General features: G+C 50.8%; 1 protein-coding gene across 2 annotated transcripts in view; it reads right to left on the reverse strand.

Moving 5' to 3' along the window:
• CFAP77 (cilia and flagella associated protein 77) overlaps nt 1–25,702 on the reverse strand; it is a 161,634-nt gene that overhangs the window by 69,687 nt on the left and 66,245 nt on the right. For both annotated transcript variants that reach the window (XM_001168332.7, XM_054659228.2), the window contains exons 2-3: nt 3,289–3,388; nt 2,492–2,720 (exon numbers count right to left, since the gene is read on the reverse strand). In XM_001168332.7, coding sequence (XP_001168332.1) covers nt 2,492–2,720; nt 3,289–3,388 — 329 coding nt within the window. The remainder of the gene's footprint in view (nt 1–2,491; nt 2,721–3,288; nt 3,389–25,702) is intronic.

Consider the following 25,702-nt stretch of genomic DNA (forward strand, 5'->3'; position numbering starts at 1 on the left):
AAGTCCACTACTGTCTGGGAGCAGCCGCTTCTATTTATTTGTTCAGTGCAATGCACAAATATTGGTCATTTTTGTGCTAATGACCAGCTTGTGTAGTGAGGTAGAAAGGGCTGGGAAGTCCTACTGCCTGCCTGGTGTCCATTCCCCTCCTGGAACACAACCCTGGTCTGTACGTCTTTTCCACCATCGGCCCACATAGATTGCAGGGACTGATTTCACCCCTGACTCCAGGGAAGGGCGCATCATCAGACCAGGCCAGCCAGGCTTCAGATTCCCTTGGCCTCAGCCATTGGCTCTGAGGCAGACACATGACCCAGGCCTGGCGTCTCAGCCCTGACCACAGTGGCTGAGTAGAAGATAGTCATGTAACCGGGCGCAGTGGCTCACACCTGTCATCCTAGCACTTTGGGAGGCCAAGGCGGGTGGATCACCTGAGGCCAGGAGTTCAAGACCAGCCTGGCCAACATGGTGAAACCCCGTCTCTACTATAAATACAAAAATTGGCCAGGCGTGTTGGTGCACGCCTGTAGTCCCAGCTACTCGGGAGGCTGAGGCAGGAGAATCACTGGAACCTGGAAGGGAGACAGAGGTTGCAGTGAGCTGAGACTGCACCACTGCACTCCAGCCTGGGGGACAGACAGAGACACTGTCCGAAAAAAAAAAAAGAAGATAGTCATGTAACCTGAGCTGGCCCAAAGAGTCTTGAACTCAAGGTGTCTGTAGCACCAACGCCCTTTGCACTGGGCTGTTTAGAGAAAAACAGAATAGAACTGCTGCTGGCCATTTGCAGGTGAGGAAGAAGCTTCTCAGAGAATGGAGCCAAAATCAGGAAGCACAGCCAAGAAACAGAGAGACCTGATGCTGATGATGTTGCCTGACTGCCTAGATCCTGCTATGCCTGAAGCTGTCCCTGCACTTTCCAATCATGTGAGCCATGAGTGAGTTTCGATTAAACGCAACTACATTCTGCTTTTATAGAATGTCATGTGTGTCAGGGTTGGGACATGGGTCATGTCTGGCTCATTTCATCTGTGTGTTAGCAAGATAACTCTGGAGTAATGTGGAAGGCGGCTTGGGAAGGGCCAATTCTGGAAGAAGAGAGAGCAGTTAGCTGGTTTCAGTAGGGCAGTCAGAAGAAGACGGGGTGTTGACTGGATGGGACGCATGGCTCTTCTCTTGGTGTCCCCCCATCTCCCTCCCTACTTGTGTGTGGCCTGTGGGCCCTCATTAGCACTAGGGAGCTGATCTAAGCACCAGGCCGGTCGTGCCCTTGTTGACAATGGTGAGGATGTGGACCCCTTGGGACGTGCGTGCCAGTCATCTAAACTGTGGTGACAGTGGGGCCACCGGGCAGTCATTTCTCAGGGGACGGAAGAATAGAATAGAACTGCTATTTCTCAGGGGGAGTGTGGGAGGTTTCTGGGGTGCCAGATTTATTCTATATCTTTATCTCAGTGGTAGTTGCTTGAGTGTGTCCATTTGTAAAATTGCATTAAGCTGAACCCTTCACGATTTGTGCATTTTACTATGTATAAGTGAAACCTCAATAAAAAATTTTAAAAATTTCATAGCTCTTGGATCTACAACTCACATTACATCATATCTTAACATGAACAGTAGCTAATACTTGTTGAGTGCCCTTTGTAGGCCAGGCCCTGTGCTCAGGTTTTTATATGCATTACGTCACTGAAACCTCGGCATACGGTGAAACAGGTGCTACTGTTATCTCCATTCTACAGATGTGGAAGCTGGGGCAAGGATCCCATGGCCAGTTATGGCCAGAGTCCAGGTTTGAGCCCAGACTCCAGAGCCTCTCTCCTGGCTTCCCTGGGGTGGTGCCGTGCTTGGGTAACTTGGCAGGCTCTCCCCTCTCTCACTCCATGAAGACAGAGACGGGTTTTTTTTTTTTTTTTTTTTTTTTTTTTTTTTTTTTTTTTTTGGAGACAGGGTCTCACTCTGTTGCCCAGGCTGGAGTGCAGTGGTGCGATTACCGTTCACTGCAGCCTCGACCTCCTGGGCTCAAGCAATCCTCCCGCCTCAGCCCTCAAGTAACTGGTACTATAAGCACGTGCCACAATGCCCAGCTAATTTAAAAAAATTTTTTGTACAGACGGGGTTTTGCCACGTTGCCCAGCCTGGCCTCGAATTCCTGGACTCAAGCGATCCTCCTACATGGGCCCCCCAAAGTGCTAGGATTACAGAGATGAGTCACTGGGCCTGGCCCAGGGACAGGTCTCAATCACTGTTTGTTGATCAAGGGAAAGTGGGTGACCTGTGCACAGCCCTACAGGGTACCCTGCTATAAGGCCAGGACCTAGCTCAGCAGGATTCAGGGTGTGGCTACAGAGGTCACACAAGAGAGAGTCATTGAAGAGAGGACAGTGGGGCTGGGAGGATGCTCCACTTCCCTGTCACCCTCCGACCTTGTCCCTGATTGAGCTGGTACCCCCACCCCCTCAAGGGATGAAGCCCTGGCTGCCAGCCACCTTACCGTGCCCGGATCCCAAATGTCATGTTTGGAGGGAGAGGGGGCGGCTCCTTCTTCATGCGCCGGTCATCCTGGTCACTGATGCGGATGTCGTTGAGCTGACGGTAGAGCAAGTTCTCCCGGGCAGTCACCAGGCCGGCTTTCACCGCCCCGCGGTTCATTGCGATATAATTCCGGGTCAGCTCGTGGGGGCAGGTGGGCTGCTGCTTGAACACGTTCCAGCGTCCGATGGCTGAGGGCAGGGAGAGACCCACAGGGCAGTGGTCAGCCTGGGAGTAAGCATCCTGAGGCAGCTGATCGAGAAGAAATGGGGGCACGCAGGTCCTCGGCCTTCCCATTTACCTGAGCCTACTGGGTGACAACCCTGCCTGGCCCCCAGAAAGCATGATGGCCCAAAAGGGCGGGATCAGGGCTCCCAGAGATCCCGAGGGTACCCAAGCCAAGCATCTTCCCTGGAGCTGGGCTGGCCTGGCCCTTGACTTCCTCTGGGCTGGCAGAGGGTTGGTCCCAGGCTCATTCCGTGCTTGTAACCTGAGCAGCATAGTGCACACAGTCCCTGCCGGGGGTGGTGGGGGGTGCCCGTGCTAGTTCCCTGACACCGCACACCAGGGCCCTGCTTGGCCCTCCCCGTCTGGGCCACTTCCTGGGTTTTACCAGTCAGCTGCCCAGGCTGGCGGTCCCTGGGTCTTTCTCCAGCACCCAACCAGTTGCCAAGCAGCGAGCTAGGTCAAGGGGTCTGTGAAGAGGGGTGAGCCTCCCGCCCACTCCTCTGCCCTCATGCTCCAAAGCTGCTCGCTCACCTTCAGGGACTCCTCCATCAAGCCCTCGGATGTAGAGTCCATAATTAAAATTAATGCCGGGCAGACTGTAGCTTCTTTCCCGGGGCTTGCCGAGTTCAGCCTGTCGGGGGAAGGACAGAGAGCAGAGGTGAGGAGTAGAGTCTCAGACCAAATGTATTGTAATCCGGCAGCAGGGAGGCACCAGATGCCTGCATTGCCCCCAGGCCCTGCCGTGGCCTTCAGGGTGGCACAGGAGTGGGTGGCAGAGCCCTCCCTGGGAGGAGCGCAGGCTGTGGCTGGCACAGGGTCACACAGCAGAAGCGGGTCTGTGTGTCTGTGCTGAAGGCAAGTGAAGACATCAGAGACGGGGGGCCTCTCGGTACATCTGTATTGTTGGAGTGGGGAGCACAGTCCCCGAGCTGAGCCGCTGTGTTTGGGGTGCAGCCTAGACCTGGCTGGCTCAAGCTGGAAATGAAGGACCCAGTTCAGGAGGCCTCATCTGGAGGCCCCGTCAGAGGAAGGAGACATCTTTCCTACCTTCATTCCCACCTTCCTCACACCAGGGACCACTCAAACCATCGTCACTGTAGCACATGAGGGAGTCACTTCCTCGAATCCTCACCTGGGGAAGACACAGTGACAGGGCCACTGCCACCCATCCGCACCTGGCCAGATGTCCTTACTCCCTGGGACTCTAGGGAACTCCTTGGCCTCTCAGAGGTGGTTTGTGCAAATGAAATTGCCCTGTCATCAACCACATTAGCCGACCCCACCCTGCCGCCACCACCCATTTATAGCTATAGAAACTGAGGCCTAGAGAGGCAGGGTCGATATCCCCGGCCCCCAAGCGCTGGGCAGGGCATCGCATGGAGGCGTGCCTGTCCTCTCGACTGGCGCTCTTGATCATCCTGCCACGCGGTCTCCCTTTATCACAGCAGCTCCTTGAGGTCAGAGACCCTGTCCTGCACAGTGCTTCGAACCCCATCGCACCCGCTGCATCAGTGGGCACTTGCTGGGTTCGGACTGCATCCCAGGCACGATGTTTGGGGCTCCCTGGCCTTCCCTCATGCCGTCTGCATAGCTGCGCAGTGAGGCAGGTCTCATTACCATCCCCGTTTCTCAGGGGGAAGCTGAGGCACAGAGAGATCCGACAGGTTGCCTCAGGTCAAGCAGTAGGAAGTGGCAGAGCTGGGACTGGAACCCAGGCTGGCTGCCCCCAGCTCATGCTCAGATCCACAAGCCAAAGAAATGCCCACAGCCCCAGCTTCTTGTGGCTCCCTGGTGCCAGCAGGCCCCGGGGCCGTTACTGAGAAGGGTGGGTGCAGCTGCTCCTTCCACTGTCCACAGGCCACAGGCCACAGGCGATGGATTCGAAGTCACAGGGTGTTACATTTCACAGGCCACAGGCGGTGGATTTGAAGTCACAGGGTGTTACATTTCACAGGCCACAGGCCGTGGATTCGAAGTCACAGGGTGTTACATTTCCCGGGATCTCTCCACTCTGGCTGCGCCAAAGACTGTCCAGAGGGTCTGGTAGGCTCTGGCCTCGCTGTCTCCTGCCATCTCGTCTATATCCCCCTCTCTCCAGCTCCCACAGGCTGGGTGCTGAGAGGTAGACAGATGGTCAAGGACCACCCAGCGTGGCTCGTCACTGCCTCTGAAATAAACCCTTCCCTCTGCTGGCAGTCCAGGCCCTGCACCCTCCAACCCCACCCAGCCCTGCAGCTTTGCCTCCCAGGCTCCCCCACAGCACCCCCTGTTGAGACAGACAAACCCACTCCCCCTCATCTGAAGGACCGCAGGCATCCCAGCCGCCTCCATTGCTCTTTGCTCAAGGCCCACCCTTACTGGTCCTTATTCTTCAAGCCCTGTCTCTGCCAGAAACTCTCAGGACCCCTGGGTTCACCATGGCTCACCCTTGTCTGAATGCCAGTGACTCTTAGCTATCTGTTCTGCTCATTTGGGGCTTAGAACTTGCCACCCTCATGGTTTCCATGAATGCACATGCAGACCCCCCTGCCTGGATTACACACTCCTATCCAGCCAGAGCCATGGCTCCTATTACCTTCTTTTTCCTGTTGGCACACAGCAGGTGCACAATAAATGCCTGATATTAAAAACCACTTCCTCTGGGAAGCCTTCCCGGATTGGCATCAGTCCTAGACAAGCCTCCTTATTATATGGTGGCACCACAGCAGCCTCAGCCTGCCTTCCCAGCACTTACAAAATGACAGGGTTGTACCCGCGGTAGCATGGATGGAGTTGGCAACATCATGCTGAGAAGCCAGACACAGAGGGCTGCCGCATCCTGCATGATTCCATCTACATAAATGTCCAGAACAGGCAAATCCAGAGACAGAAAGTAGCTTCGTGGTTGCCAGGGCTGGGGACAGGTCGGATGGAATGATTGTAGCCGTGATGGCTAAGGGGCGTTCTTTGGGGAGTGATGAAAATGTTTTAAAATTGATTGTGGTGATGGTTGCACAAATCTGTGAATATGTTAAAAGCCATTGAATTCTACATTTTAAATGGGTGAATTGTAGGGAATGTGAATTACATCTCAAATAAAATCACAAAGTAGTGTACTTAAGTCATTCATTGCATAATGTTCAGTTTAATGTCTGTCTTCCCTCATGAGCCTGTGTGCCCCACAAGGAAAGGGATCTAATCTTTATTTTTTAAGGTTTTTTTAAAAAAATAGACTTTATATTTTACAGCAGTTTTAGGTTCACAACAAAAGTGAGCAGAAGGTATGGAGATTTTTTTGTATACCCCATGAATCTTTATCCTCACTCTTCTTTTCCCAGGCCTCAGTGTAGAATAGATGCTAATAAATAGGGGTTGAATAAATGAGTGGGTAAAATACTATGTCTTAGTCAGCTTAGGCTGCCATAGCAAATTATCATTGACTGGGTGGCTTCAACAATAGACATATATTTCTCAAAGTTCTGGAGGCTGGGAAGTCCAAGATCTAGACACCAACAGACCCAGTGTCTTGGTGAGGGCTCTCTTCTTGGTTTGCAGATGGCCGCCTTCTTGTTGTATCTTCACGTGGCAGAGAGCAGAGATAGAGTTAGCTTTCTTCCTCTTCATTTAAGGGCACAAATTCCATCACGAGGGCTCTGCTTTCATGATCTAATCATCTCCTAAAAGACCCACCTGCTAACGCCATCCCATCCAAAGTTAGGTTTTGAATTTTAGGGGTACACAGACATGCAGTTCATACAGCCTACTTTGAGACCATTGGCTCTTCTTTACACAACAGTTGATCATTTTTCTTCCGCTTCTTTTCCATCTCAAATCCCAGACCCCAATGTTCCTCAAGAGTGATGGGGCTCTGAGTTTCAGGTGGGTGCATGGGGACCCTGCAGGGTGGCTTCTTTTGAATTCCTTCCATACTATGCTCTCTGAGTTACAGACAAAGCTCTGGCCTCTCATTTGTTTATGAAAATGATCTGGCCTCTCCAGTGACTGCCGGGGAAGTTAATTAAAATGTGACTTCTCTGGGAGAGACCCTGCCTCCCTCAAGGCAGGTGCAGGTGGGCAGAGTTTCAGCTGGCAGGGGAATGACAGACAGACTCAGGAGCTGGCTGCCACCCTCAGGCAGGGAGCAAGGAGCAGGTGTGTGCCTCAGTCTCTGCTTTTTAGTGTGGTTGCCTGGGAATCAATAACTGCTGAAACATGTGGAAGCTTTAGACTACAAAAAAAAAAAAAAAAAAAGAAATCCCAATGGGAGGTTTGCTCATACTTTCATTCCACAAATATTTATTTTGTACCCACTCAGCGCTAAGCCCTCTGTGCTGGGAGTTCTAGGGTGAACAGATCTGACACACAGCCCTGCTCTTATGAAATTCACTGTCTTGCAAAAAGTACAGTTAAGCAATGGCAGTCATGTTCACCAGGGTATTTGATGTGGGAAGAAGAGTGCCCTTGGTTCTAAAAGTCTGTGAGTTTAAAGAGTGAGAGAAGATATCCATAATAAAGTAGTCTTATCCATAATATATAAAGAGTTACTACAAATCAATAAGAAAGAGGCAGATAGTCCTACAGAAAAAAATGAGCAAAATACTTGAATAGGAACTTATTTAAGAGGATGTCCCAGTGGCCAAGAGCCATATGTCAAGGTGTCAACCTCTGGGAAATGCAAAGAAAAAATTCACTGTTACTGGTAAGGATGTGGGGCAACTGGTATACTCATGCACTTGGTGAAAGTGTAAACTGCTACAACCACTGTGGAAAGCTGTTCGGCACTATCTCTTGAAGCTAAATATATGCCTGCCCGATAACCCAACAATTCCATCCTGGACATCCAGCAGAAATGAATGTGTACATCCACCCAAGAACATGTCTAAGAATGCACATAGCAGCTCAATTCACGATAGCCAACTGCTAGAAACAACCCAAGTGGCCATCGTAGGTGGATAAAAAATTTGTGACATATTCATAACACAGAATGCCCTACAGTAGTGGTCCTCAGTCAGGGGTGATAATGTGCCCTAGAGGACATCTGGCCATGTCTGGACATATTTTTGGTTGTCATGGTTTGGGAGAGGGTGCTATCCTCCATTTAGTGGGTAAAGGCCAGGAATGCTGCCAGGCATCCTACAATGCACCAGACAACCCCACTACATCAAGGAGCTATCTGTCCCTTGATGCCAACAGTGCCCACAGAGATTAAGAAACTTAGAATGAGCCAGGTGCGGTGGCTCACGCCTGTAATCCCGGCCCTTTGGGAGGCCAAGACAAGCAGACAATTTGAGCCCAGGAATTTGAGACCATCCTGGGCAATATAGCAAAACCCCATCTCTACAAAAAATGTAAAAATTAGCTGGGTATGGTGGCGTGTGCCTGTGGTTCCAGCTACTTGGGAGGCTGAGGTGGGAGAACCACTTGAACCCGGGAGGTGGAGGCTGCAGTGAGCCATGATTGAACCACTGTACTCCAGCCCAGGTGACAGAGCGAAACCCTATAAAAAAAGAAAGAGAGAGAAAGGAAGGAAGGAAGGAAAGAAAAGAAAAGAAAAGGAAAGAAAAGAAAAGAGAAAAGAAAAGAAAGGAAAGAAAAAAAGAAACTCTGAGAATGAAAGAACGTTACTGTTGGCAACCACATGTGTGGTCCTGACACAAAGTGTGGAGTGAAAGAAGCCAGACACACAAGGGGTGCGCTCCTCCACGCGGATGCAGCCAGACACCAGCAGAACTCGTCTCTGGGTTTAGAAGTCAGGAGTGCAGGACCCCTGGGTGGGGGCAGTGACCGAAGATAGCACCGGGGGCTTTAGGTGTCATGATGTTGTTGACCCAACGTGTGCCCTTCACACCGTACCTGCAGCCTGCTGCCCTCCCCCAGGAGCCATTCATCCATGACTGTGTCTGCCAGCCCTTTCCCCCAACTCTCTGCTGATGGAGCAATGTGCTCTCTGTCCACAGCGGAGACCCAGCTTCACATGAGAACTGCATGAACACCGGCACCAGATAAACCACAGCAACAACAACACAATGACTATTTTTTTTCCAAATGCATTCTCTGGTCTATGTTTCTTAGACTAGAGAGTCTCATCCTGAAATCCCCAAGAATGCCCATAGCAGTGGCTTTCTCATTTCCCAGGACTTTTCCAGACCGTAGCATCACCTGGAAGGATGAAGCGGAACTTCCCAGGAATTCAGCCAAGAAGCAGATTTGGACACTCAGAAAAGCCCCATCAGCCCCTCAATCTTCCGCCCTGGCACCTGGACTTCCTTCCTTCTTGGGCACGCTACACTACACCACAGTGTCAGAGAGGGTCATGGGTAGGAAACCCCAGGGGTTCCTGGGCCTCACTTGGGTGCAGCCGGAGGCCACCCACAGGGCTTTGTGAGGACTCCTACATGCAAAGCGCAATAAAGCAAAGCATGATCAAATGAGCATGGCTGTGTCCGCCCAGGCTGGAGCCGTGGGAGTCCTCGGCAACCTTCCCCTGTATTCCACCTGGCCCCGGATACCTCCAAGGCCTGAAATCCCACTGTCCACAATCCAGCCCTTTAGGTGCAAGTACGGTGTGTCTCAGAGTCCCTTTGTTCACGTGCAAATGCCCAAGAGGAGCAGCACATCCACTCATTACCAGTTCATCTGCCCCACAAGACAGGCTAACTGGACACCCACCTGCCCATGTGCCCATCAAACATCTATAATCCTGGCATCCACATGCCCGGCTCCCCTGTTACTGCCGATTCGTAAAACAGTCCTGTAACGTGGTGTAACCACTGTGCTGATTTCACAGGTATGGAAAAGAAGGCATGGACAGCCGGAGGGTCCTGATTGCCCAAAGCCGCATGGCTGAGTGGCCGAGGTGGGTCTGAACCCACATCTGACTCCACAGTCTTTGCTGCCTCCTACTTCACGAGCTGGCATTTAGCACAGATGGCCTGGGCTGGATTGTATTTTCATGTGCACAGACCTCATCTCTGCAGGTGGGGTTTGGCTCATATGGAACAGGTGAGCCTTGACTTCCTGGCCTTCTCCGCCCCACACAACGGTGCACAGCAGAGTGCCTTACACACAGGAGAACCCCAGGTAAAGTCTGCTGTTTTTGCTGTTGTTGTTTTGTGTTTTGTTTTGGGGGGGTTCTTTTTTGAGACAGGGTCTTGCTCCATTGCCTAGGCTGGAGTGCAGGGGCACGATCACAGCTTGCTACAGCCTCGACATTCCAGGCTCAAGTGATCCTCCCACCTCAGCCTCCAGAGTGTCTAGAACTACAGGCCCACATCAGCACTCCCAGATAATGTTTAAATTATTTGTAGAGATGGGGTCTCACTATGTTGCCCAGGCAAGTCTCAAACTCCTGGCCTCAAGCAATCCTCCTGCCTTGGCCTCCCAAAGTGCTGAGATTATGGGAATGAGCCACTGTGCCTGGCAAAAGTCTACTGTTCAATATATAGACTGAGGTTTATGGGAAGAGCTATCACTTCAGAAAACATAACAGTAAGTCCTCACTCAACATCATCAATATGTTTTTGGAAATTGCAACTTTAAGCAAAACAACATATAAGAAAACCAATTTTCCCATAAGCTAATAGATAACAAGAATTCAGTTCCTACGGCACAGTCTGGTCACAAAAACATCACCAAACTTCTCAATAAACACCAAAATAATTCTAATATTAAATATTGATGTAAATGTGAGTTATCCATACATTTCAGAAAGATTAATAAAAACAAATAAGATCATTATTTACCCAATTTGGGGGGAATCCATGAGTGACAGCAGTCAGAGTGGTAATGGGTTAAATCAAGGAATAAGTGTTTGCAAAGCCAAAATTGCCAAGAGCCCCTCCTACGACTGTGCAGGTAAAAACAAACATCATCAATCCGAAGGGTTTGCTGAGCGCTTTTCTACACTTTGTCCACAGTCGTGCGTTTGTATAATGATCACACAAGGAACTTTACAGATTTTGAGATGGAGTTTCGCTCTTGTTGCCCAGGCTGGAGTGCAATGGCACAATCTCGGCTCACTGCAACCTCCACCTCCCGGGTTCAAGCAATTCTCTTGCCTCAGCCTCCTGAGTAGCTGGGAATACAGGCGTGCACCACCACACCCAGCTAATTTTGTATTTTTGGTAGAGATGGGGTTTTTCCATGTTGCTCAGGCTGGTTTGGAACTCCTGACCTCAAGTGATCTGCCTGCCTCGGCCTCCCAAAATGCTGGGATTACAGGAGTGAGCCACCATGCCCGGCCACAGATTTTTATTTTTAATACTTTGTACTCATTCGTTCCTTCATTTTTCCAATCCACTTATTTCAGTTCAGAGTTGTGAGTGGCGGGAACCTGTCCCAGCAGCTCAGGGCACCAGGCAGGCACCGACTCTGGACAGGATAGCACCAACACACACCCTTGCAGGGCGCACCCACACACACACCCATGCTTACTCACACTGGGACCATTAGACACACCAGTTCACCTAATGTGCACATCTCTGGGATGTGGAAGGAAACCAGAGTGCCTGGAGAAAAACCCACACAGGCACGGGGAGAACATGCAGACGCCACGCAGACAGTGGCCCCGGCCGGACATTAATTTCTTTTCTCATCAACATTATAACAATGTTGAACAAAATGACGGAGGAGCTGCTGTTCAGGACTAAAGTGACTGGGACCCAGGACAGCTGTCTTGACTGCGTTGGGGGAAGGGTAGTCAGGAAAAGAAAGACACATACAGATCTTGAATTGGCATTTTGGGAAGAACTGACCTGAAGAAGGTTCCAGGAGTAGCCAGGGAGGGCAAGAGAGCCAAGGGGACTTAGAGCAGGGAGCGGCATAGAGCCAGAGGTGGGAGTGCCCAGCGCTGACCCTTGGCCTCCCTCTCCAGCTTGTCCAGTGGGGCCTTCTAGAAGCCTACAGAGAAAAGCTGCCTGACAGAGGGGTGGCGGGTCTCTGGGCACCTCAGGGGGGCTGTGTGAAGCCTGTTAAGAACCTACAGGGAGAGGCACTCAAAGGAGCTCCTGACCCCGAACTTTCAGACACGGGCAAGCAGGTTGTGACAGACATCTGAGTTCAGCTGCCATCAAAACACAGGGGCCACCTGAGGTTTGACGGTCACCTGCTTTTCCATGGTGCTATGGTCTGAATGTTTTTATTGCCTCCAAAGTCATGCTGACACTTAATCCCAATGCGACAGTATTCAGGGGTGTGGCCTTTAGGGGGTGGTTGAGTCATGAGGGCTCTGCACTCATGGGGGAATAGGTGCCCTTATAAAAGGCCTTGATGGAGGGAGTTCGCCCTTTTTATCCCCTTCTGTCCGTCTGTCATGCGAGGATACGGCATTCGTCCCCACCCTGGGGGATACAGCACCAAGGCACCATCTTGGAAGCAAAGACTAGGCTCTCACCAGACACAGAAACCACCGGCGCATTGATCTGGAACTCCCAGCCTCTAGAAGGCTGAGAAACAAATTTCTATTCTTTCTATATTGCCCCATCTCAGGTATTCTGTTACAGCAGCAAAAACACACTAGGACGTTTGGTAACCTCACTCTGACATCCGTGAAACTGACGAGACTCGGTCCCAAATCTCAGCTCTGATCAGCCACCGGGGCCCCATCAGCCTGCTCCACCAGCCCAGGCCAGGATGAGAGGTGGCCAGTTGCAGAGACAAAAGGGGTATCCTAGACAGGTCTCAAACTGGAATGTGCAAAGGTCCTGGGACAGCTGGCGTGGCCTGGCTATTGGGCCATGTGGAGGCTGAGATCACCCTCCCTGCACAGGGATCCCTTAGAACCACCATGCAGCAAAGAAAGAAACAAGGAACAGGATCAACATTTGTGTTGTACCTCCTCCGTGCAGGGCACACGGGATGTCCTGTGCCCTCTTTATTGAGCGCTTACTATGTGCTGAGCATGTGCTGAGAGTGTTTTTGCTTCTCCCTGAACTCTGCCAACTTCACTGTCAAGTAGCTTAAAGAGGTTCACACTTGTCCAACACCACCCAGGTAGTCAATAGAAAAGCTGGGGTTAAACTCACCTCTCCTGGACATCACACCTCTGAGCTTAACTCCCAGCCACGCCCCAATACTCACAACAACTCTGCAAGGGAGGCCATGGTATCCCCACTGAACTAGCAAGGAGTCGAGGCTCAAAAAGGGAAGAGACCCCTTTCAGCCCTCAAAATCCTTGCGCTTCTCATTTCTTATGTCTGAATGTTTAAGACATCTCATGCAAAATCCACAAGGTCTTTTAAGAGGCACATCTTAGTTTTGCACAACAGGGAATTTTGAAGTGTTGGAGGCTATTTAAATGTGGCCCACTACCTGGAATCCCTTGTCAATGAGGTGTTGGAATTAAGAGGCAAATGGAGAAAAATCCCAGCTCCGAGTCTGACCACCCCTCCCTCCTCAGCTGCCTTCAAACCGCCTTTTTCCGAGTTTCCTCCATCACAAAGTGGCTTGGCTGGAATACAGCTCTGGGTGACAGCTGTCCCCATCAGCAGACAGCTTCATTAAACCTCATTAAGATGTCATCCCTCTCTGCCTTATTTCCCATCTCTCAGCTCTAATTAAAACCATCTCTCTCCCCGTCCCAGGGGGTCCTGGGATTCTCCAGGCTCCTCCTGCAATATCAGCTTCCTCCACTCCCCATCATGAAGGGCCAGGCCCTGGAAACCCATGCTGGGAACCAAGCCGGGCTGGCAGCCCCAGCGGCCGGAAGCCCCCTCGGAGCAGCCCGTCGCCGTGAGAACTACTGGGGCTAGCTAGAGGCAGGTGCAGGTAGCATTTCCCACAGGCTGTTGCTTTGATCCAAAGCTACCTGGGACCCAGGAACGAAGGTCTCTAGACCTGGAGCTTCACCAAAGCCCATTTACATGGCACAACTTCTTCAAAACAAGTGACCCAGCCTTGCAACTCAAGTCTAATCATTTCCCACCCAATCTACTTTTTTTTTCCCCTTAACTAGCCCTCATTTCTTATTGCAAAACAGGTGTACCTCTTAAAAGACCTTGTGGATTTTGCACGAGATATCTTAAAAATCCAGACATAAGAAATGAGAAGTGAAGAGGTGAAAAGTGGGGAAGCCAGCTGGCTCTGTTGCTGAGATAGCCTTGAACTGGATCTTATTCCAGACAAACGGGCCAGTGGTCACTTCCAAAGTGGCAGGTTTTCTGTCAGGGAGCTCGATGCCTGTGTGTCAGACCCACCAAAGACGTTCATTCCATCACGAGCTAGCCCCTCAAAGGAATCAATCACTCCCCACTTCCTGGCAACCACATATAGTGTAGCTCATTAACCCTCCAGCCCTGCGTCTAAACTAATGTTTGTTTGACAGTTGAAAAGCCTCCACTCACTCTCCTGCATTTTGTTAAAGCGCAGTTATGTGAAATCCCGTTGCCTGGTAGTTATTAAATAAATACCTGTATATAGCTAGACCCATGCATACATATGCACACGCATACCATTTTGCTCATGGAGGGGTAGTTCATTATTGTAAAACAACTTAAGATCCTCGAATGAAAAGCACAATATAAATGCAAATTGTGATCATTATTAGCATAGAGGATATTTATTTATTTCCATAATGAGAACCTCAGGTAAACAATCATGTAAAATAAGGTGCATTATGCATCAAAGGGCTCAGGCATCCTCTTAGAAGCCCAATGCTTTGAACCCTGTGCATTGTGTGAGTGTCAGTTGAACACTGCATAATGATACGAAAAAGCCACGCATGAGAAGACCACATCCATGTGTGATCAAAGGCGTATAAAGTAATGTCAAGTGAAAAAAAAAAACACACAGCCGGATTCAAAATTCTACATAGACTACTGTTACAACCACGTTAAAAAAAAAAATGCATTGAAAAAAATACTGGAAGGAAACCCAGCCCCATAACTGTGATGTGTGAGGATGTGTGGTTATAGATGGAGGCCCTTTTTTCGATATTGAGGTTTTACTTTTATAATTTAAAAAGCCACTATAGATGGAGGCCCTTTTTTCGATATTGAGGTTTTACTTTTATAATTTAAAAAGCCACACAATAGAGTTAAGTTATATGTTTCTATTTTATCTATGAAAAAGGCTCTTCTGTGTCATTGCAGTTCTGCTCTGGTTTATCATGGGGACTAAGATGACGGCTGGTGGCTGGGGGGCGAGGGGTCATGGAGGAGAATTGGGTAGCTGGCATACTAATTCACTCAGAGCTGAGTCGGACTGCCAGCTCTGCCACTTCCCGTGTGACCTTGGGTAAGTCCCTCACCTCATCTGGTCTCTTTCCTCCCCTGCAAAACCTCCCGAGGTTGTATGTAGGGTGTTTCATGGTACCTGGCCCAGAAGGTTGCTCAGTAACCGATGGCTTCTATTACTGCTGTCTTATTGTTAAGACTGCTATAGCAGCTCCCAGCTCGGGTCCAAAGAGAGCCGCGGACCGTGGGGAGCCCCTCCAGGCGTCCTCAGGCCTGCCCCGCCACCCAGTCCAGCCCTGTCTGCTTCCCACGGCCCGGGGCTGCCTGCGCTCTGCCGCCTGCCTGGTCCCCGCTCCCCGGGGCAGCCCGGCCTCCCTTCCGGCTGCCTGCTCTGTTCTGGCGGCTGATGTATGGCCCTTGCCGTGTGAGGCGGTCACGGTGACAGGGCCCCACCGTTCCCTCCCCTCCCCCTCGACAGCTTGAAATCAGGTCCTCCATTTGCATTTACATGATCTCGCTGTGCAGCTTATGAGATCGAGAGATTTATTTGCTACTTAGCTTGATGTTTGATTACACTCGGAGAAGGCAGCGAGCAGCGAGGTGCGGGGATGCATCCGCTCGGAGTCCACGGCCTCTGGGGGCCGGTAACTCAACAGCAGGTTTAGGGGAATGAGGGGGAAACGCGCAGCGTTTTGACAAAAGGCGAACGTGAGAGGTTGGAAGGAACTAATACCTTGATTGGATATATTTTTTTAAAGAGCAATAAAAACTAGCTAGGTATCATCTGAGATTACCAACAGAGCCAAGTCACTCGCAGGAAGCAGCTCATCGTCTTGGGGAAGGAACTCCCAGAAACTTTTCCTCCCGGGCAAAATCTGAAGTCCCTAAAAGCGATGATGCCTCTGATTAAGAGGAAGTGTGTGGGCCGGGCGCGGTGGCTCACGCCTGTAATCCCAGCACTTTGGGAGGCCGAGGCGGGCGGATCACGAGGTCAGGAAATCGAGACCATCCAGGCTAACACGGTGAAACGCCGTCTCTATTAAAAATACAAAAAATTAGCCGGGCGCGGTGGCGGGCACCTGTAGTCCCAGCTACTCGGGAGGCTGAGGCAGGAGAATGGCACGAACCCGGGAGGCCGGGGTTGCAGTGAGCCGAGATTGCACCACCGCACTCCAGCCTGGGCAACAGAGCAAGACTCCGTCTCAAAAAAAAAAAAAAAAAAAAAAAAAAAAAATATATATATATATATATATATATATATATATATATATAGTGTGTGTGTTCTCAAATCCCAGCACCTGGACTGACACCAGCTCAGTGAATGACACTTGTATGCTCGTCACCTGTTTACGAAAACTACCTGGGCCCCGATTCCTTGTCTGTAAAATGGGAAAACAATACCCCCTCTTCGGTCTGTGGTCAGATGACCTCTGCACTTTGGTGGACATGGAGTAAGTGCCCAATAAATGGGAACTGTTATGGAGACAATAGGCTGTTTTCTGAAGGAATGGAGGGATGAAGCTCACCGCCGCGATGGAGCGCAATCACTTGGTGTCGTACTTTGCAGTCAAGTGTCACTTGTCTCTTTGGTGGGTTATCTACTGTGTGGGGTTTCATTCCAGCCACCTGCCGGCCAGCTCCCGCTGCTCACAGCTGAGGCGTGCTCAAGGAGGGCAAACTCATTTTCATAACAGCCTGAGCCTGGCATAATTAGGAGCAGAGATCTGCCGCTGCCAGCCTCTACCCTGTCACATGGCAATCCAAACAGAAACCATTTGGCGCATGATCGGGACGTGACAGTTTTGTGATTAAGAACATGAGCTTGGGGGCCCAGCCACCCGAGCTGGAACTCTGGCTTCTCAACTCTGCGTGACCTTGGGCAAGTTATAATGCTTAACGTCCGAGTCTCAGTTTTCTTACCTAGAAAATAGGTATCATGACAGCCTCCAGCTCGGAGGGTGGCAGAGCATTTCCCAATGTAGGCAAAGTTGTCAGCAGAGGGCCTGGAAGCTTCTTAATAAAAAGTAGTCATACCAGCTACTGGCCACTGTTAGACTCTGCTATTTTGAATTATCAGCAGCTCCGTCTCCATTTGTATGAATAGAGAACTAGTTATACAATGAACACATCTGCTGGATGGTTCCTCAAAAAGTTAAAGATGAGGGCCAGGTGCCGTGGCTCTCAGTTCGAGACTAGCCCGGCCAAAATGAGGAAACCCTGTCTCTACTAAAAATAAAAAAATTAGCTGGGCTTGCTGGCGCATGCCTGTAGTCCCAGCTACAGGGGAGGTTGAGGCGGGAGAATCGCTTGAACCCGGGAGGCAGAGGTTGCAGTGACCCAAAAGCATGCCACTGCACTCCAGCCTGGGTGACAGAGCAAGACTCCATCTAAAAAAAAAAAAAAAAGAAAGAAAGTTAAAGATGAAATTACCCTATATGACCCAGCAATGCCACTTCTAGTGATATACCAAAGGAATTGAAAACAGGTGTTCATATTTATAGCTACTATGTACCCACAAAAATTAAAAAAAAAGAAAAGAAAACAGGCATTCAAACACATGTACCTGCGTGTTCATAGCAGCGTTATTCACAATAGCCAACAGACGGAAACCACACCACGTCCTGATGAATGAATAAGCCAAGCCTGGCACATCTGCACAATGGAATATTATTCAGCCGTAACCGGGAATGAAGCACTGATCCATGTTACAATGTGGATGGATTCTGAAAGCATTATGCTAAGGAAAAGAATCCAGACAGGCACGAAAGGCCACATGTATGAACCCATTTAAAATGTCCAAATAGGTCAATCCGAAGAGACAGAAAGCAGATTGGTGGTTGCCTGCAGCTGGAGGGAGACTGCTCATGGGTACAGAGCTTCCTTTTGGGGTGATGAAATGTCTTGGAATTAGAGAGGGGTGATGGTTGTATGACACTGCGAATATAGTCAATGCCACTGAACCGCACATTTAAAAATGGCTGATGGTTGATTTTATGTGAATCTCATATAAAAAGAAAAATTAGGCCGGGTGCAGTGGCTCACACCTGTAATCCCAACACTTTGGGAGGCTGAGGCGGGCAGATCACTTGAGATCAGGAGTTTGAGACCAGCCTGGCCAACATGGAGAATCCCTGTCTCTATTAAAATTAGCCAGGTGTGGTGGTGGAAACTTGTAATTCCAGCTACTCAGGAGGCTGAGGCAGGAGAATCTCTTGAACCTAGGAGGTGGAGGTTTCAGTGAGCCGAGATTGCACCACTGCACTCCAGCCTGAGCAACAGAGTGAGAATGTGTCTTAAAAAAAAAAGACAATACCTCCACAGGAAGGAGATGCCATGGTTCCTGTCGAGCAATTGAGGAAACTCTTTCTCCCTTAAGGATGGGAGGACAGGAGAGGAAAGACATGCAGACAAAGTGACTGCTGCTCACAGCAGGACACGTGCTTTGAAAACGTGGCTCAGTCCTGAGGAGACTGTGCTCTCTTCTGAGACTGTGCTGAGGTGGGCATGGGGTGGGGAGTGGGCCCTGGGCTGGGAAGGATAGTGAAGGCCGTTTCCATCCGAGTCTCGCTGTTCTGACAGTATGGTGGGAGCTGGGGAAGCGTGTCTGAAACCATGAAACTGGATGGATCCCATTTCACAGTGTGGCCCCCTTTGCTTGCCATGGCCTCACTGTTGAAAGGCTGTGGTGGGGGAAGGAGGAGCGCTCTGGACTGTGAGTCTGGAGACCCAGGTGTCAGTTCGCGTCAGCCTCGTCTGCACCGAGGACACGGGAGAAGATGGGTGGCTGCTGCAGGTCCCCCACAACCCCTCATGGGTCAGAAGAGTTCAGGGGCTCGACGCTCCTTGTCCTGAGCCAGCTGGGTGGCCACTCTAATATATGCTTTATGTATGGGGGTCTCCAAGTCAGGCCTCTTTGGAAGGGTGAGTTTTTGTTGTTGTTGTTGTTTTGTTTTGTTTGTTTTTTTGTTTTAAGACAGAGTTTTGCTCTTGTTGCCCAGGATGGAGTGCAATGGTGCGACCTTGGCTCACTGCAACCTGTGCCTCCTGGGTTCAAGTGATTGTCCTGCCTCAGCCTCCTGAGTAGCTGGGATTACAGGCACGCACCACCATGCCCGGCTAATTTCCTATTTTTAGTAGAGAGGGTGTTTCTCCATGTTGGTCAGACTGGTCTCGAACTCCTGACCTTAGGTGATCTGCATGCCTCAGCCTCTCAAAGTGCTGGGATTACAGGCATGAGCCCCCTCACCTAGCCTGGAAGGGTGCGTTCTTTTTTTTTTTTTTTTTTTATACTTTAAGTTTTAGGGTACATGTGCACAATGTGCAGGTTAGTTACATATGTATACATGTGCCATGCTGGTGTACTGCACCCATTAACTCGTCATTTAGCCTTAGGTATATCTCCTAATGCTATCCCTCCCCCCTACCCCCACCCCACAACAGTCCCCAGAGTGTGATGTTCCCCTTCCTGTGTCCATGTGTTCTTAAGAAAAAAAAAAATGAGAATCCAACTAGCCTGCCTTGGCAGCCCTTGCCGCGCCGACTCGATGTCAACAGACAGGATTAGAACCGGACTCTGATCCTTCTTTGCTGTGTGACTTTGAGCAAGTTACTTGGCCTCTTGGAGTCTCAGTTTCCCATCACTCATTAAACAGGGAATAACCGTCCCCACCCCATGGCGTAATGACAACATTTAGACGAGACCATGGAGGTGAAGCGCCACAGGTGCCCAGCACGCAGTAGGTGTGCGGAAGCCGGGAGGGGCCCCTCTTTTCCCCTTTTTCTCCAGGGTGACACTATTTTAGCAGAAGGAAGAAACACCTGTGGGCCTCCTTTGATGTGGTGTCCAGCAAGGGAAGGAATAACTTTCTGCACCGCTGAGGAGTCATAAACAGAATAAGAGGTTCCCACCGAGGCCGGGCCGGCGGCCTACGAAAGAAATGCAGAGTCCACTTGATCATTTGGTCAGTTTAGCTGTCAAGGGTCACAGCCAGCAGACCCTGAGTGAGCAGATTTAAGAAAAAGGCTCCCTATGAAAAGAAAAAAAAGAAAGAAAGAAAGAGAGAAAAGGAAAAAGCAGAGAATGATCTATGTACTTTTCAAAACTTAAAACAGAAATCAAAGGAAAACTGAACTGTTTTAAGTTTTGACAGCTGCAGGGATCATTCTGTTTGGTTACTCTATTTATGTTTTCATTTTCTTTATAGATTCATTGAAAATCGCATCATGTAATAGAGAAGAAAAATGTTCAGTGTTCCGCCCCCCCCCCACCATAAACCCTTGTTCCTTCCTGAGAACAGATGAAAACGCCCGCTCCAGTGACTTTTGTTTTGATGTATATTTCATAATATCTTATTGATTGTAAGTTTTATTTCCATGTCAATAAAAAGTGGTATTGTAATAAATGAGAAGGAGTTTAACACAAAATGGCAGCTGACCTGTTAGCATAGCAGATAGCTGAGGCGGAGGAGGCGTCCCTAAAACGAAGCCTGTTAATAAGGCTGGGGTCGGCTGGGAGAGGAAGCAGCGGCTCTTCATTTCAGCACAAAGCTGGGAGGCTGGAGGACAGGGTCCTCCCACCCCCTCCTCTTCGCAGCCTCTGGGGTTGCTTTATGATTGGTTCTGGGTTGACATTTCCTAGGGCAGATGATGCAGAGGCCTCAGCAGCAATGCTTCTCCTCCTCTAGCAGGAGCGGAGGCAGCAGCCACCGACGGGGTGCAAGCCACTGTGCTCGGTACCTTGAGCACACAAAGATGGATGAAATCTTGCTGGGGAGGGAGGAGTGTAAGGAGTGAGTTCGAGGATTAGGCGGCTAGTCAAAGGGAAAAGAAATAGGAATACACGAGCTTTAGTGGGCAGGACTTGGATGGGGTTTCAGGAGAGGGGAAGTCCCCAAGGAGGGATGTCTGTGAGACTGTCCAGAGGTGACAGTGAGGGGCCACCATCCAGGAAGGAGGAGGGCAAGGCCGCTCTGGGGGAGACAGGGCTGAAGCGTCTAGCAGCACGGCAGGGAGTCTCGGGCCCAGAGAGCTCCCAAGGGCAGCAGTAGCTTGGGGTCTTACAGTCCCCAGGCTCTGTAGTATCCATGGCCGGCAGACACGAGTGTAGCTTTGTGGGTGTGCAAAGCAGGTGGGCTCTAAATGGCTAAAATTCTGCTTGTTGGAGATATTTTAAAACAACTGGATATGTAAGATTTTGTCTGGTGCTAGTGTGCTTTCGAGCTAACAGATCTCAGCCGGCTGTGAAGAAATAAGCAGCCCAAGGTGGATACACGGGGACTGTCTGTGGCTTCTTTTGATAACAGGGGCCCCCGGACCACAATGGGGGCACCTCTGCTCCTAGCCTTGGCCTCATCTTATGCCCTCTCGCTCACTGTCCACTTTCCGCCCTGGGCCTTCTTTCGGCTCCTGGAACTTTCAGGCCCCTTCCTGCATGAAGTCTGTGCTCAGGCTGACACATCCCTCTCCTCACCGGCGCCTGGCCCCGCTAACTCCTAGCTGAAATGTCACCACCTTGGAGAAGCACCCGGACTCTGTAGCCTCCGTGAGAAACCCCAGCCACAGGATGTCACCTATTTTCCTTCCTGGACCCACGTCTTTGAGATGAATGGATCATTCAAATGGTGGTTTCTGCCACGTCTCACTCTGCAGCAGGTCAGCTGGGTGAGCACGGGACAGACCTGTCTCATTTGCTGTGGCGTCTCTGGTGCCCGGCACACAGTAGGCCTTCAGCACATGCTCTGGGATGCTCACGTGACTGAGCACCAAGGGGTGGGGCACACAGGCGCTGCTATGGAAGCTTACTCCTCCCAGGCCTGGGCCATCTGGGGCAGGTCTTCCAGAACAGGGTCTGGAATCTGTTCTCAAATTCCCTAGGGAGTTGAGCTATGAGGGCAAAAAGTGGGAAAGCCCTGTCCTGCCCTGCTGTTGACCCCACAGGGTTGGAGTCTCTGGACCCAGAGCAGGGTGGGTGGGCAGTGGAGCTGAGCAGTTTCCCACCTCATGACTAGCAGGTGGGCAGGGACCAGAAGCAAGAGGGAGTCTGTTGGCTTCTGGGGAGGGCGGTCCAGGAGAGCAGCCGAAGAGGCCCCCTCTCCTCTTCTCTGGCCTCAGTGGTCCCATCTGCAAAATGAGGGGGCTGAGCCGGTTGATTTTCAGGGTCCCCCCCACCAGCTCTGCCATTTCCTATCTGGAGCGTGTCTCCATCCGTGTCGTCCAGAGCCGCATCATCTGCTTCTCTTGCTCAGGGAGGCAGAGGCGCACAGTGGAGAGCTCACAGCCAGCCTCACCTGGGTTCCACTGCCACTCTCCTGCTTGATAGCCGCGTCACTTTGGCCAAGGACCTCACCCTTGAGCCTGTCTCTGGACACCACCCAATTCATAGGCTTGGTGTCAGATGAGAATATTCACTGCTTCTCACGTAGTAGGCCATTCTAAATATCTGCAGTAGGAAAATGTGGCCACTATTATTAGAGGGAGTTGATGCTACGTGTCCAAACTCCATCAGCAACATCTGTCCCTGGTGGCCAGCTCGGCCCACCTGCCCACACGCTTTCAACCAGGATGGCCTGAGCAAAGCCAACGGGGCCATCCTTGGAGGGAACTCAGGCCATGGCTCTGCAGCACATCCCTCCAGCCACTCGGAGGAGCATCGCTGGTGGGAGGTGATTGGATCAGCAGGTTCAATGCGCTGCAGCAGGTTGGATGAATGAAGAGTATTTCAAGAACGCCACAAGGAGGACCTTGGCTCAACCAAACCAGGCCCAGCCCCCCAAGGCCCTCCCCCATGCCTCCACCCAGCTGTGTCTGTGTCTGAAACTGAAAACTGGAAACTCTGTGGTTCTGTGGTTGGGAGGATGGGATGCACGGTGGTGGGATGAACAATGGTGGGATGAACTATGGGGGAAAAGGTCTGAGCTCCCTGAGGGTGCCCAGGGCAAAAGATGGCTGAGCACTGTGAGCTGGGCATGAGAGGTTGTGCTGTAAATGCTTTAATGGGTGGCTTCTTAGATGCCATGAGGTTGCATCACTAAGGTAAAGATTCTGAGGATGTGGCATAATTGCTACATGCGAAAATCTATTTGTACTTAGCTTTTAGTCTTGAAAATTACCAAGCCCTGTGCTGCTCCTACAATTAATCATTAAAGAATTAGGAGTGAGAATACCCATTATTGTAAAAGACTCCAGCGATGGTCTTGATCCAACTTATAAAATAGACAGATTTGGTGCAACTGAATAATTTTCCTCCTCTCTGCACAAAATCAGGAATGCTAGTCATATTCAATGGCTGGAGTGAATGCTTACAAACTGGTTATAGACCAGCCTATAATTACCAAAATAGAAAAAGAACAGCATTCTGTAATGAATGACAAGCTGCAGAGCGGAAATCTAATTTGGTCTAATTAAGCAGCCTTTTGTGAGGATTTGTCTTTAGATGAAAAGAGGGAGCCAAGGAGATCTAAATGCAAATGAAGTCCATCATTTTGGTTTTAAAGGGCTAGGCTGAGATGAGCGTCTCCGGCCCCAGCCCTCTCCTCTTCATTAGATTCTGAGTCCCCTCCTCGTCACCTCCAGCCCATGCCGGGCCCCATCTGCCTTGGAGAAGCCTCGCGTTTTTTGTCCCTGGCCTCTCATATCTTTTCAAATAGGACACCTCACGCCGACAGGGCTGTCAGGGAGCTTTTGCTTATTCGGGAGCAAATTTTATTTTGCCCAAAGTAATGAAAGCCAAGGGGGAGGCTGATTATTAGAGGAACTTGCTCCTGTTCTCGGCGAGTACAGCCTCTGAAGTCTGGAGGGTTGAATGCACACCCGGAGCCACTGGCACTGACAGAACAAATGGGGGGAAACCAGTGCCGCGTCTTCACCTGTGAGCCTCGTGCAGGGTAAGCAGAGGCTGAGGCTTGGCTGCCATTCAGGACTCCCCAACACCACCCTCAGCTTCAGGAATTTGCCAGAAGGACCCACAGAACTCAGAAAAGCCACTGTACTCACGGTTATGGTTTATGATAGTAAAAAGCTACAGGCTAAAATCAGCAAAGGGAAGAGGCGCATGGGGCAGAAACCACCCCCCATGATCGAGTCACCTCCCACCAGGCCCCATCTTCAACATGTGGGCATTACAATTCCACATGAGATTTGGGTGGGGACACAGAGCCAAACCATATCACCTGGTTAGGTTGGGTAGACGAGAAGGAAAAAAAATTCCACCACACTGACTCCTTAATCTCCTGTCTTAGTTTTCAAAGAAATTGCAAACATTTGGACTTTCTCATCTTCTAAACAAAAGCAAGTAGAATGACTGAGAGAGCAGGCAGCTGTGGCAGGGCCCCGCTGCCCCCAGATTGGTTGTCTCAGTGGCTCCTCCCTCGTGAATGCTGGTCCAGACTCAGAGGGTCTGGACTCCTAGGCTGCCCGTCTGAGCCTATGGCCTCCCACGTCTCCATCAGAGTTTGGCCCAGTTCCCTACTCACCCCCTAGACATCTGCCTTGGCATTCAGATGCTCAAGAAAGGGAGCCAGGAGGCAGCACTGGAACCCAATGCAGGGCAAGAGAAGGCAAGAGCATCCTGTGGAGAGAAATGGAAGAGGCCCCCAGCCTGGAGTGCAGACAGCTCATGTGTGCTGAGCAATTACTATGTGCCCAATGCCTTGCCCAAGGCTAGGCGCTTGACCCCTGCTGACCCCTGACCCTTCCTGACCCGACCTCCCACTGGGAACTGCACCCCTGCCTGGCTTTGTGTTTCTTTGTAGCACCAATCAACAACTCGCTATGTATTCCACTGATGAATTTGGGTCATCATCTTTCTCTTCTCCCTAAAACAAGCTCTGTGGGATGGGGTTTGGTGGCTGGTTTGCTCACTGCGCTGTCTCCAGGGCCTGTAGTTCTTGGCACGTAGTAGGTGCTCAATGCATCTTTGCTGAATGAATGAACAGAAGGCTCATCGTTATGACCTGTGAAGCAGGTCTACTCTTGTGCCGGGTTTACAGATTAGTCAGAGAGGTGACATGTGCCCAGGGTCACCTCACTAATCGCCAGAGGCAGAGCTCAGTAATCAACTAGGTGTCCCTCATCCTGGCCCCACTGTTGGTGCCTCCCAGGCTTCTGAGCATCCTGGCACACAGAGAAACCAGTCAGCCTGGCACGAGACACACAGGCAGATGTACGAGGCTGCTTGCAGCTCCGGCAGCCCCACGACCAGAGGAGGTTGGCATCACAGCACCAGCGGCTGGGAAGACCTGATCATGCACTCCTGGCCCCAAACCATCGCCTCTGTATCCGTTTCTTGTGGCTGCTGCAACAAATCGCCACCACCTTGGTGGCTGAAGGCAGCAGAAATCTCACCGCTCCGGAAGCCAGAAGTCTGAAATGAAGGTGTTAGCAGCAGTGGTTCCTTCTGGGGCTCCAAGGGGGGACTCATTCCAGGCCTCTCTCCCGGCTGCTGGTGGCTGCTGGCGGTCTGCGGTGCTCCTTGGCTTGTGGCTGTATCACTCCAATCTCTGCCTCTGTTTCCACATGGCCTTCTCCCCTGTGTGTCTCTGTGCCTCGAATCTCCCTCCCCTTTCTCTTGTCAGAACACCAGTCATTGGGTTTAGGGCCCACCCTACATCCAGTATGGTATCATCTTGAGAGCCTTAACTTGATCACCTCTGCAAAGACCCTATTTCCAAGTAAGGTCACAGCACTCATTACCCAGCACCTCGTGGGAACCATCCCAGTACCAAGCACTGCATCTAGATGAGCTACACCCATCTGCTCGGACAGACACCACCTGTGTGCCCCTATTACAGCTTGTGGGG

The sequence above is a fragment of the Pan troglodytes genome, chromosome 11, assembly GCF_028858775.2.
Source record: "Pan troglodytes isolate AG18354 chromosome 11, NHGRI_mPanTro3-v2.0_pri, whole genome shotgun sequence".
NCBI lineage: Eukaryota > Metazoa > Chordata > Mammalia > Primates > Hominidae > Pan > Pan troglodytes.